General features: G+C 36.2%; 1 protein-coding gene across 4 annotated transcripts in view; it reads left to right on the top strand.

Annotated features, from left to right (window-relative positions):
* The window catches only part of COL11A1 (collagen, type XI, alpha 1), a 357,092-nt gene that overhangs the window by 199,958 nt on the left and 143,579 nt on the right, over positions 1-13,555 (top strand). For all 4 annotated transcript variants that reach the window (XM_006830900.1, XM_006830902.1, XM_006830899.1 and 1 more), the window contains one exon: positions 7,131-7,184. In XM_006830900.1, the coding sequence (XP_006830963.1) occupies positions 7,131-7,184 (54 nt within the window). The remainder of the gene's footprint in view (positions 1-7,130; positions 7,185-13,555) is intronic.

A 13,555-nucleotide genomic window follows, 5' to 3' on the forward strand; every position in this document is an offset into this window, starting at 1 on the left:
TTTTTTTTTTTTTTTTAATTTATGGTTTTTATTGTGAAGTTTACATGAGAGAACATCAGCTTTACACTCATCCTATTGTATTTTGTTTCATTGCAATGATTGCAGTCCCCTCCATGCATCGTCCTATAACCCCAAAGGGTACACCACACAGGCCCACCACACCCCCAACCTCACGGCTGGCAGAATTCAGCCTTTCTTCCACCCTGAGTCCAGTGTCCCCAGCTGCTCCATCTGTCCACACCATCTTCTCTGTCTCCATCCCTGGCGTCACTGCCTCTCTGGGTAGGGTCCCGCTTTCCACTCTTCTCACTTGATGGTCCCAGGGACCTCTGCTCCTGCGCTGCAAAATCAATCACTCTCCTCCTTTTGTCTAAAAACATCTACCTCTGTATTTCCTAACCTCATAGTCAGACCTGATGGCAATTATTCACTATTGTACCACAAGAGTCGTATCTCAATTTCCTTTCGCCAGCCCGGTCCCAACAGATTGGAAATCATTCAGTGGAGATTCTACCTTTCCCGGCCCCATCTGGAACTAGGCTCCCTCTTGAAAGCTTGTAAACCAGTCACTTCTTGTCTTTATAAGCTCCCCCCCTTCCCATTTTGGGTAGCCAATGTCTAAGTTGCCCATCCATGTACCAAGGGAGTGGGAGTGATCCTCAATGTAAAGATTTGTTCCCTTTTTTTGAACTACTACATCCATAAATATAGGTAAAGTTCATCAAATTGTAGCAGTTTGCTCTTTTTTTTTAAATCCTCTTCTTTCTTCTAGTCTAGTTCTGATCATCCAGCCAATGAAGCCAGGTCAAGTGGGTACTATCTGCAAGTATGGGTGTTCTTTGTGCATCTTCCCTCACTTCATATCAGTTGATGTTTCATTCTGTGCTCTAGTCCTCTGTGGCCATGTCACTGCCTCTGGGCCTAGGAGTCCCCGGGTCTTCCCCATACTGCTGGGCATCCAGGTCCTCACCTGGGTTCACAGGGGTCTAATAAATATGGTCCGGCTTAGCTTGCAAATTCATTGATGTTTTTTCCCCCTCTTCCCTTTATTGGTGGCCAATGTGGTCATCAGCCAGACCACATGCTTGCTCATGTATTCCCCTTGAGTCTCAGTCTTGGAAGGGGGTTTACTCTGAGGGGTTCTGACCACTTACCTTAATGGCTCCGGGGCAAACAGCTTACTTGTTTCTGTATTAATCAATCAGACTGCCGTTATTGTTAAGGATTTTTCCTGCTGGTCTTTCATTCACAAAGTATGTTCTGTTTTCCTAGCATCTCCAGGCTGGTCTATTTATCCTTTCTAGTGGAAATTTCCTACCTCAAGTCAGTTCTGGATGGGGCTCTGGATTCCACCTATGGTCTTGTGTAATGTAAAGGCTCCACAGGAAGCCTCTTTCACTGGTCAACATGTAGCCCCCTTTAAGGTATTCCAATCAATTATAGGCTGAAGATGGACTTACAAGCTTTCTGTAGTGATGTTTCTGGCTATTCCTTTCTAACCCTCACACTCCTCAAGTGTCTATTTTACAATGTCAGGCAAGGGAAATCAAGAATCAAAAGACAGCCAAGCATTGTAACATTAGTCCCCTCTTTTACCTCTTCAAACCATGCCTCAATCCCTGTATCCTGGAGCCCTCTTGTTCCAAGGTTGTGCATGCATCATTTACCTCTGTCCCATTTAGCCCATGCAACCTGCCTAACTGTTCTCCCATCAGCCTTGTTTTCCAATTCCCCTCCCCCTTCTTGTGTATTGCTCCCCAAACTCTCCTGCACCCAAACTATCCCATGTTGATTCTCTACCCTGTGCTCTATCTTTCCCTCCCTCCCTCCCTACCCTTCTCTCATCCCATACATCCTGGTGATCAGCATATATGTATATATATATGTTTTGGTTTTTTTTTTTTCCCTTTTAGGGTGGGTTCTTTTTATTTTCTCTTTTTCAATAATGGTCCTATGAAGTATTTTTCCTTTTGTGACTGACTAATTTCACTCAGCATAATGTTCTCAAGGTTCATCCATGTTATGTGGTGACTTGCAACTTCCTTGTTGTTCTGCAAGGTAGCATAGTATCCCATTGTGTGTATGTACCACAGTTTGTTTATCCATTCTTCAATTGATGGGCACTTAGACTATCTCCATCTTTTTGCAACTGTAAATAGTACTTCTGTGAACATTGGTGTGCATATATCTATTCATGTTATGGTTCGTGTTTCTTGTGGGTAAATACAAAGTAGAGGAATTTCTGGATCATTAGGTATTTCTATTACCAATCTTCTAAGGAAGTGCCATACTGCTTTTCAGAGTGATTGGACTATTTTACAATCCCACCAACAATGTAGGAGGGTCTCAGTCTCTCCACATTTATTGTCCTCTACTTTTTTGATCTTTGCTGTTATTACTGGTGTGAGATGTTATCTCATTGTTTTTATTTGCATCTCTGTAATGGCTAATGATCGCAAACATTTCTTCTTGTTTGTTGATTGCCCAGACCTCTTCTTTGGTCATGTGTCTGATCATGTCCTGTGCCCATTTTTTAACTGGGTTATTTGTCTTTTTCTTGTAGAGATGTGTAGTTTTCTGTATATTTTAGAAATGAGTCCCTTGTCTGATGTGTCATTGCAAAATATATTTTTTTTCCATTCTGTGGGTTCCCTTTTTACTCTTTTGGTGAATTTTATTATATCCCACTCATCTATTTTTCTACTTTTGTTTGTGTACTTTTCAAAATGTTTTATAGTCTGTGTATTCCCTGTATTAGAGCCCTCCCATTTGTCCCAATTTTTTATTGATGACTTTCATAATTTTGGAACTCAGATTTAGGTATTTAATCCATGCTGAGTTGGTGTTTGTATAGGACATGAGGTAAAGGTCTTGTTTCAATCTTTTGCATATCACTTTTCAGTTCTGCCAGCACCCTCTGTTAAAGAGACTATCTCCTTCCCATTGAACATACTTAGGCACTTTGTAGAAAATCAGTTGGCTGTATTAGTATCTGGATTCTCGATTCTGTTCCATTGATCAGTGTATTTTCATTATACCAGTACCAGGCTGTTTTGCCCACTGTAGCTGTATAGTAGAGTTTGAAATTGGGGAGTGAGAGGCTTCCAACCTTGTTCTTCTTCTTGAGCAGTGCTTTGCTTATCCTTGGTCTCTTTCCTTTCCATATAAAGTTAGTAATTGCCTTTTCCATCTCTTTCATTAATGTTGCTGGAATCTGGATTGAGATTGTATTATATGTATAAATTGCTTTGGGTAGTATTGACATTTTCACGATGTTGAGTCTTCCTATCCAGGAACATGTTATGTTCTTACACTTTTGTAAGTGTCTTGGTTTCATGTTGTAGTGTTTTGTAATTCTCCTGGTATAGGTCCTTTGTTTCTCTAGTTACGTTTATTCCTAAATATTTCGTATTTTGGGTGACTATTGTAAATGATATTGCTTTCCTAATGTCCTTTTCAGCTCTGGCATTGTTACGATAGAGGAATCCAACTGATTTTCATATGTTGATCTTATACCCTGCCCCACTCTGCTGAATCTTCCAATGATGTCTAGTTGCTTTTTTTACTGAGTCTTTGGGGTTTTCTATGTATAGGATCATATCATCTGCAAATAGAGAGAGTTTTATTCCCTCTTTGCCAATTTGGATGCCTTTAATTTCCCTATCTTGCCGTATAGCTCTGGCTAAGACTCCCAGCCTAATATTGAATAGGAGTGGTGACAAAAGCATCCTTGTCTAGTTTCCATTCACAGTGAAAAGGCTTTCAGTTTCTCTCCATTGAGGGTGATGTAATCTGTTGGTTTTGTATATATGCTCTTGATTATGTTGAGGAGTTTCCCTTCAATTCTTACTTTGTTGAATGTTTTTATCAGGAATGTATGTTGGATTTTGTCAAATACCTTTTCTGCATCAATCGATATGATCATGTGGTTCCTTTCATTTTTCTTATTTATGTGTTGGATTACACTGATTGTTTTTCTAATGTTGAACCATTCTTGCATCCCTTTTATGAAACCCACTTGAACATAATGTATTATTTTTTTTGATGTGGTGCTAGATTCTGTTGTCTAGGATTTTGTTGAGAACTTTTGCGTCTCTGTTCATGAGGGATATTGGTCTATAGTTTTCTTTCTTAGTGATGTCCTTCCCTGGTTTGGATGTGAAGGTTTTCTTGCTTCATAAAAAGTATTAGGAAGTTTTCTGTCCTCTTCTATATTCTGGAATAATTTGAGTAGAATTGGTGACAGCTCTTCCCTGAATGTTTGGTAGAACTCATCAGTGAAGCCATCTGGGCCTGGACTTCTTTTGGTTGGGAATTTTTTGATGACCTGATCAATCTCTTCTTTTGTTATCAGTCTGTTCAAGTTTTCTGCTTCACTCTGTATAAATTTTGGTAGGTCGTGTTTTTTCTAAAAATGCATTCATCTCTTATAAGTTTTTTTTTTAATTTGTTGGAGTAACACTCTTCATAGTATTCTGTTATTTTCCTTTTTATTTTGTTTGGTTCCGTTGTGACATTGCCTGTGTGGTAACTAATGCGAGTTATTTGTTTCTTCTCCCTCTTTTCTTTTGTTAGGTTTGCCAAAGATTTGTCAATTTTATTAATCATTTCAAAGACCCAGCTTCTTGTCCTGTTGATTCTTTCTATAGTTTTTATTTTCCATCTAATTTATTTTGCTCTTATTTTTATTATTTATTTTCTTTGGGTGACTGTAAGTTCGCTTTGTTGGTTAAAGTTCATATTTTATATTTTTATTTTCTAATACCATTTTCCATAAACTTTTTTATGTCCCTTGTATATCGATTGTGACTAGGCAATAAATAAATAAAAATAAATTCTCATATCTTTGTGAATCTTTTGATATAGCAGTTCTTCTAACATATAGTCATGATTTCTATTTGTGAATTAAAGCAAATAAGAATACCACAAATCTAGTCCCATGGAGTGGCTACTAGTTGAGCTGCTAACCTCAAGGTCAGCACTTCGAAACTACTAGCTGTTCCACGGGAAAAAGATGAGGCTTCTGTTCCCATAAAGACTCACAGCCTCAGAAACCCTATGCAGGTCCGCTATGAGTCACTGAATCCATGGCATGCCACCACCTCCACCATGAGTATACTGCTGCTGTTAAGTTTCATTGAGTTGTTTCTGACTCATAATGACCCTAAATAGGGTTTCCAAAAAGCAGCTAGTTGATTTGAACTGCCCACCTTGTAATTTGTCCGTGACATTAGCTGCTCCCTTCCCCAGGACACTGTCTCTGCTAAATTCACTGCAATGCCACACAGAATTTATAGATTGTATTTATAGTTATGGGTTTTACTAAGGGACAGGATACAGTTCAGGAGAACAGGACAGGATATATCTCAGGAGTAATTTAGGAGCAACAATTAGAGGTACTTGAATGAAGTTTGGAAAGAGATATGAAGGAAGAATTTGTCTCTCTTCAGGAAGCTCTCCTTCCAGGATTCTATACTGCAGAAACTCCTTCAATCTTTAGTATTTCTCAGTTTTATCTGCAAATCCACACTCTCAGTATTGGCTTACTCTAGAATGTTTCCTACTCATCTGTACAAATCACCAGGGTGTGGTCTATGTAGCCCAATTGTATTGTTTTTTTTCAGAGGCCTTTGACAAAGGCCAGCCTGCTAGAGGTAAATATGAAGGGCTTGCAAGAGCCTTTGACACTTCCATGTGAAGTGTTCAATTGTATCCAATTTCTGCTATTCTGGTACTTCCACTCTTCTTCAGAGGCTTCTGAAGTTTAAAGCTACCTCAATATTCTTCTTTTACATTTCATTAGTATCTTTTATTAAAATATTAAATTTGCAATCCTGCATATTGAGAACACAAATAATTTTCTGTGAGGATTTATTTTTAACTGACTTTAAAAATGAGAAAGACTATACAGTTGTATATAGTAATTAATGAAGAACAAAAATAACTTTGTGATATAATTAGGGAATTTCATTAACCTTGAAACTGATGGCATAAAATAAGCAATGGGAACATAATGTATCCAAGGGGACATAATTAGGAGTATGCTTCTTAGGGCTTATTTGCATATTTCCATCTAAAGACTGCTTACCTATGCAGTGTTGATCCTGACTCATATAACTTTGGTTCAATTTATAATAACCAAGACATAAACTAAGTAGGTTATTCACTTTTTTTACTTCATCCAGTCAAATTATTATTTTTGCTCACAAAGTACTGCTCAGCTTTTATGATTGTATACCATAATGTCAATGTGTTTTGTTTAATTCTATCCAATTTACATATACTTAAGGAATAAGGTATGATGTGCATGGTAATGTTTAAGATTTTTGTAAATAATATTCATGAAGTTTTAAAAATAAATATCTTTAAAAAAATAAAGTACAGTAAAAATTTCACATGTTTTATTCATTGTTTACTTTATTGTCTCTCCAACTAACCAAGTTTGTATTCATGCTTTGCTGTCAAATAGATATAGGTTTTTGAACTTCTTGGATTTTGGTATACATTGTTTCAATCCATTATAGTTTAAATATGTTTTAAATTTGTTTTAGTACTTTCAGACTGAGGAGTAAAATCATTGCATTTTCAAACTGAGGAGTAAAATCATTGCACTGGAACAAAATAATATTTTATTCAAATATTTATATGCAGATGCTAGCACTCCACAAAAATTGTCACTAGTTCTCAACAGTTAGACATTTATAAATTACTTTACATAAATATTACAATCATTGAAATAATAATATCTACTACATATAGTTCCAACCACAAGTATCTTTAAGTTGTATTTTAATATTAAACAAGCTTAGGTTTTAATTTTGTCATGTTTTAGAGTAATAAAGTGGATTCTATGTCCCAAAAGAAGGTCCTATAACATATATAACACAGGACATGTTAACTAATATCATAGCAGTAGACATATGTCCATATCATTTTATTTTTCTGTTTCAATGAAGAAATGCAAATAAAGTAAAGTTTGGTTAGAACTTAAAAATTTTCTTCTTGAGTTTGAAAATATATAGTTCTAACTTCTAGAAAAACAGATCACCAAAATTATTTCTACTTAACATCAAACAGCTTAGAACATTTGCTTATCTATTCTATAATTTTTTTTTTTTTTTTAACTTTAGGGAAAACTTGGTGTTCCAGGTCTACCAGGATATCCAGGAAGACAAGGCCCAAAGGTAAAATAATTATCTTGATTTTCATAATTTATTCATCAACCTTTGGGGTAAACTCTCAAAATTAAAATCAACAATGATATCTTTATAGTTTATAGAAGAGTCTTCAAAATATAATTTTACAAAAGGAAGAATTATAAGGACTGTGGGTCCTTTGACCTGAAAAATAACAGAGAATCTAGGTACTAACAGATTGGAATATTTAGGAGAAAAGGTGTTAAAAAGAGGGTGTAAGAATAGTTGACTGGATGACCACTCACCTGCAGTGTCAGTTAGAACCACGAGGTCAGTGGTTCAAACTCACCAGCTGCTTCTCAGAAACCCTACAGAGGATTGCTGAGTCAGAACTGACTTGACGGCATTTACCAACAACAGCACAAAGTATTCAGGTACTCCCTTGTAGCTGGGTTATATGAAGAAAAACATGGCCTCAGGATTGGAGGAAGACTCATTAACAACCTATGATATGCTAATTATACAACCTTGCTTGCTGAAAGTAAAGAAGATAAAATATTTACTAATGAAGATCAAAGAGCACAGCCTTCTATATGGATTGCATCTCATTGTAAAGACAACAAAAATCCTCCCCACTGGACCAATAAATAACATTCTTATCAACGGAGAAAAGATTGAAGTTATCAAGGACTTCAATCTTCTTAGATCAACTATCAACACTTAGGGAAGAAATCAAGAAATCAAATGACATATTGCATTAGACAAATCTGCTGTACAAGACCTTTTGTAAGTGTTGAAGAGCAAAGATGTCTACTTGAGGACTAAGATGAGCCTGACCACAGCCATGGTAATTTCAGTAACCTCATATGAATATGAAAGTTGGACCATGAATAAGGAAGACCGTAGAATTGATGCTATTGAGTTATGGTGTTAGAGGAGCATATTGAAAGTGCCATGGGCTACCAAAAGAACCAACAGTACTGTGTTGGAAGAAGTGCAGCCAGAGTGCTCCTTGGAGGCCAGTATGGGCAAACTTCATCTCTCACTTCAGACATATTGTCAGGAGGGATCAGTCACTGGAGAAGGATATAATATTTGGTAAGGTCCGAGAAAAAGAGAAAGATTTGCAGTGAGATGGATTGGCAAAGTGGCAGCATCAATGGGCACAAGCATGGCAACAATTGTGATGTTGGCCTAGGATCAGGCAGTGTTTCATTCTATTGTGCGTAGGGTCACAATTAGTCGGTACTGATATGGGTTAGTACCAACTGGATGGCACCTAAGAACAACAAAAAGGAACAGCTGGTGGGTTTGAACTGCTGGCCTTGTGGTTAACAATCCAGTTCTTATCCTATGTGTGTTTTTGCTGTTGTTGTTAAGTGCCATCAACTCAGTTCCAGCTCATGAGGACCATGCTGTATAGGGTTTCCAATAAACAGTCTGTGTGTTCAAATCGCTGACCTTGTGGTTCAAACTGACCTTATGGCACAGTGCTTTATCCCACCTACAGTGCCACACCAGGACTACAAAAAGAGGAATATATATAATTTTGTCATATGGTTTTTAAAACTGCAAAGGAAATTTCCAGGAATATTCTTTGTGCAGTTTAAGGTAAATGTATTCAGAATATTTATAAAATAAGATTAATGCTGTTTATGATTTAAAAATAATATAGGTATAATTTCAATTTTTCAGGCTACATTCATAGCACTGATTCGAAATGATTTCCTGCCGAGAGCCTGTCCCGGCATATTTATTCCAGGGTTTTTCCTAAGGCGGGTGCGGACGTCGGCGATAAGGATTACAGGGAGTCATGAGTCATGATAAATTTAAAATCTTATTACATGCTTTATTATTATTATTTCTATGGCTACTCTAATACTCTACTTCTCTCATTCATTACTGCCCTGCTCATTCTTTACTCCCCTGCTCTCCTGCTCATCTCTTCTGCTTCCTTTCTCCCCTCCACTGCTCCTGTTTTCCTTCTCTCCTCTCCTGCTCCCCTCCTGCTCATCTCTTCTGTTTCTTTACTAGCTTCCCCTCCCTCCATTCTTGTCTCATTCTATTTTCCTCTACTTACTCTTACCTCTACTTCTTGCCTCTAATTCTTCTTCCACCCATTCTTCTACTTCCCATCTTCCCTTCTTCCCTTCTTCTTCACCTCTTTGTTCTATCTTACAACCCCCTTATATACCATTACAGAAAACATTGCTTTCATAGTAATCAATGACATCAAGGTACAATCTATCTTGGGGCACATTCCTTATGGTTTACAATTCTTAAATTTACAACAGGGATGAGAAGTTACAGCAAAGACATTATCTCAAGGCTTAAGAGACATTCAGGTGCCTTGAAATCTTTTAGTTAAACATTTGTTCCTCCATAAATCTATTCTTTTCTCTGAGAAGCAAGTTAACCTTCACATATGTTTCTTAACCCTTGTCTGTTAAGTCTTGTTAATTTTAGTTGTTGGGTGCAATTAACTCTCCATTAACTTCTTCCATACACTATCTGTTTATAGCCTACAAAAACATCACTTATCAGGGAAACTGAGGTTATGAAAAACAACTTCTCTAATTTACTGATCATTAATTTAAGAAAGTCTAAGTCAGACTCTTTATTTAGTATCTGTATATATCCATAGCCTTTATCTAATTGTTTTTAGGAATTCTTGTACCCACAGCCCTTATTTATGGCTGTGGGATTCTTTATTGCCTTAAACTAAGGCTACAAGGAAGAATGTTTACAATCACTAAACCTAAGCTGGTAGTAATTCAATTGACAAATCCTGTCTCCTAGCAGTCTTAAGAATATTGTTAATATAAGTATTAAAACTACCTACGATTACAAGTAGAATAAAATGTAGCTAATGTGTGGCTTCTAACTTTTAATAAAAATATACTAAAGTGTTGTTGTTGTTGTTAAGTGCCGTTGAGTCAGTTTTGACCCATAGCGACCCTGTACAGGGTTTCCGAGGGTGTAAATCTTTTCGGGAGTAGAAAGCCTCATCTTTCTCCCGCAGAGCGGCTGGTAGTTTCGAACCACTGACCTTAAGGTTCACAGCCCGATTCGTAACCACTACACTACTAAAGTGTACGAGAGTCAAAAATCTAAAGTAAAAGGGATACTAATAAAATCATGAATAACTCAGAGAATGATTCAACAAGAGAAAAATTCAACTAGGGATCTGTGCATAAAAATTAATAAAACAACTCTTTGTGGCTTTGCCATCCAAAGAAAGAAAGAAAGAGAGAGAGAGAGAGAGAGAGAGAGAGAGAGAGAGAGAGAGAAAGAAAGAAAGAAAGAAAAAGAAAATATTTCATTGTTGTTTGCAAAGACAATGAATTCTTCATGCACAGGTTTCCCCAAGTCTCATTTATTTAATTCCTCGATTAATATGTCTCAATTTATTTATTTTAATTCCTTAATTAATTATGGCCCTGGCCAGTTGCCTTTTAAATGTTGTCTCTAATATACTAATGAGATGCTTTTAGGATAAGCACGGGATTCCTAACAGAAAGGATAGTGGTTCAAGCCCAACAGCTGCTCCATGGGACCTCCATGTGTCAGAACTGTCTTGAAGGCACTTAATAACAATAATAACAGCATATTTCACTCTCTTCTTGTTACCTTTCTTTTAAACCTTAAGACTTTTCACAAATATTTTAAGTCAATGAGATCAGTCACTACTAGTCTCCCATATCTTACATTATCCTTAAATTTAATTAATGAATTCTTGATATATTTACTAACTTGAATTGCAATTGTTATGTTTTGATTTCAAAACATAGAAAACTGTCATCATATTAATTGAATGAACCCAAATTTCTTTTATGAGTTTATTTTACATTCTTGTCTTTTTATATTTTCCTGATTTTTCTGAATGGTATTCCTTGAGTTCTTTTTATTAGCAAAAAAAACAACAGAATGACTAAAGAGAAATGTATCTTCCTAAGCAAATCAAACATTTATTTTTACTTTTTGACATTAATGTCTGAAATTTTTGTGTTCCTATCTCCTCTGTGCATCATCATTCAACAATATTTGCTTCTATTGCCTCTTTTTTGTTTGTTTGTTTGTTTATTTTTTGGGATGTACACAAAAACACTCAGGAGTATATAATCCTTTAAATAACTAAAGGACACATTCTGCAAGCCTGCCCCCTGGCCATCAACACCTGGCCACCAACACACAGCCTTTCTCTTTTAATAAGTCTGGAGTCTTTAGCTGCTCTATTTCTCCATGCCCTCATCTCTGTCTCCATCTCTGGTGTGGCTGCTTCTCTGTATAGGGTCCCACATTCCGCTCATGCTCTTCTTCCTTGATGGTCCTAGGGTCCTCTGATCCTGGGCTGTAAGATTAACTCCCTCCAATACTTTTAGTTACAAAACTTCTACCTTTTCAGTTGTGACAGTCACAATTAGTCATGATAACAATTACTCACTATTGAATCATAAGAATATTTTCCTCATCTCTTTTCACCACATCTATTTAGACAAGATGAATACTATTCAGTGGGGATCCTGCCTTCCCAGTACCCTCTAAAACTAAGCTCCTTCTTGAAAACTTGCAAGACAATCACTTCATGCCTTTATAGCAACTCCATTTTAGGTAGCCAATGTCTAAGTTGCCTATCCTTATCTACCTTGTATACAAAGGGGATAGGATTGATCCTAAATGTGAAGACTCCTTTATTCTTTTTATATTACTTTTTAAATAATTTTTTTTATCTATTATAAAAAAAAAATAGGTTTCTCTGTTCTTAGACATAAAATGATGGCCACCTCAAAGATTAAAGATTCTTTGTTTTCCTATGGGGATGCCAATGCACTTTGAATAGATTTAATTATTTAGAAATCTGACAGCTAATCTCTGAAGCAGTTTAAGGACTATAATAAGACACCATATTTTATACAATGTTTTAGTGGTAATATAAGCTAAAATTGGTATTCAAAGGAAACACTGCCTTATGTATTGTAAAATATGAGATGTTTCAAAAAATAAATCCATTTTAAGGTAAAAATTGTTTATATTTAAAGCAGCATTTAAAATAATTTTGATAGATTCACACTGACTTATTAAACCACTTTCACCATTAACTTTTTGTGCCAGACTGCAAAGCCGTTTGAACTGCAAGGTCGGCAGTTCAAGCTCACCAGTTGCTCCTTGAAAGCCCTATACAGGGTCACTATGGGTTGGAACCGACTTGATGGCCCTTAAAAACAACAACATTATTATAATTGGAGTCCTGGTGTGGTGGTGTAGGATAAGCACTAGATGGCTAATAATAAGGTCAGCAGTTCAGACGCACCAGCCACGATCAGTCAGAACTGACTCGATAGCACTTAATAACAATAATTATTACAACTATTATATCTGCTTTCCTTTATCCCAAACCCCCATAAATTCCAAAGTACCTATAAGATAGTGTATTATTGACCTCATTTTGTGAAGCAAAAACTATGCCCAAAGAGGATATGTAACTCACTCAGTTTATGTAGTTGATGCATGGTAAGCATAAATCTTGAATGCATGTCTTGATAATTACAAAATCAGGAGTTTAATGATGGACTATCTTATCTGACTTAGATGCTTGGCTAGATTTTACCATATTTAAGCACCAAACAGAAAATGGAGGAAGGTTATTGTTTGTTTAAATGATTTGATTCAGTTTTAAAGGTATAAAAAAATTGAAGTCAGTTTTTCTAATGACATAGGAAAATATTGCTTACTTTTATTATCATTCAAATTATGTTGTTAATAAATAAAAATTTAAATAATTATACACATGGGCTTTAGAAAAGACATGAAGTATCATAGTAACTAATAACATTTGAATATCTAAGATGTTTTTGTTGTTAGGTGCCATCAAGTCAATACTGACTCATGCAACCCTATGAACAACAGTCCAGTCCTGTGTCAATCTTGCAATAATTGCTACACCTGAGCCCCTTGCTGCTCCCACTGTGCCAATCCATTTTTTTTTGGGGGGTGGGGGGAGTCTCCTTTTTTTCTCTGGCCCTTCACTTCACCAAACTTGATATTCTTCTCCAGGGATGGGTACATTATACTATTTTATTCTATGCTATGTTATGTTTCATTGCTACTGGTAGAAATACTGAATTCCAGATAAAAGTCAATGTTAAAACTGGATTCCTCAATGGACCTATATGTGAAGAAAATCTATTAGCATATTGTGATGCAGTGAATTATTTAATAATGTCTCTTATAACCATAATCTTTGTAACATCCTATCAAATGACTTTTTCCTGATGGGTCTGGATAAGAGAAGGTGAGGGGAGATGCTGATGGACTATATGATTAAGTTGTAAGTGATTTTTTTCAGGGTTAATTTTGAAAGCTTGGAGCTCCAATATCCATAAAATAATCCATTTCAGAAACAGGATCTGGGATTTCAC

Source organism: Chrysochloris asiatica, unplaced genomic scaffold, assembly GCF_000296735.1.
Source record: "Chrysochloris asiatica unplaced genomic scaffold, ChrAsi1.0 scaffold00002, whole genome shotgun sequence".
Taxonomy (NCBI): Eukaryota; Metazoa; Chordata; class Mammalia; order Afrosoricida; family Chrysochloridae; genus Chrysochloris; species Chrysochloris asiatica.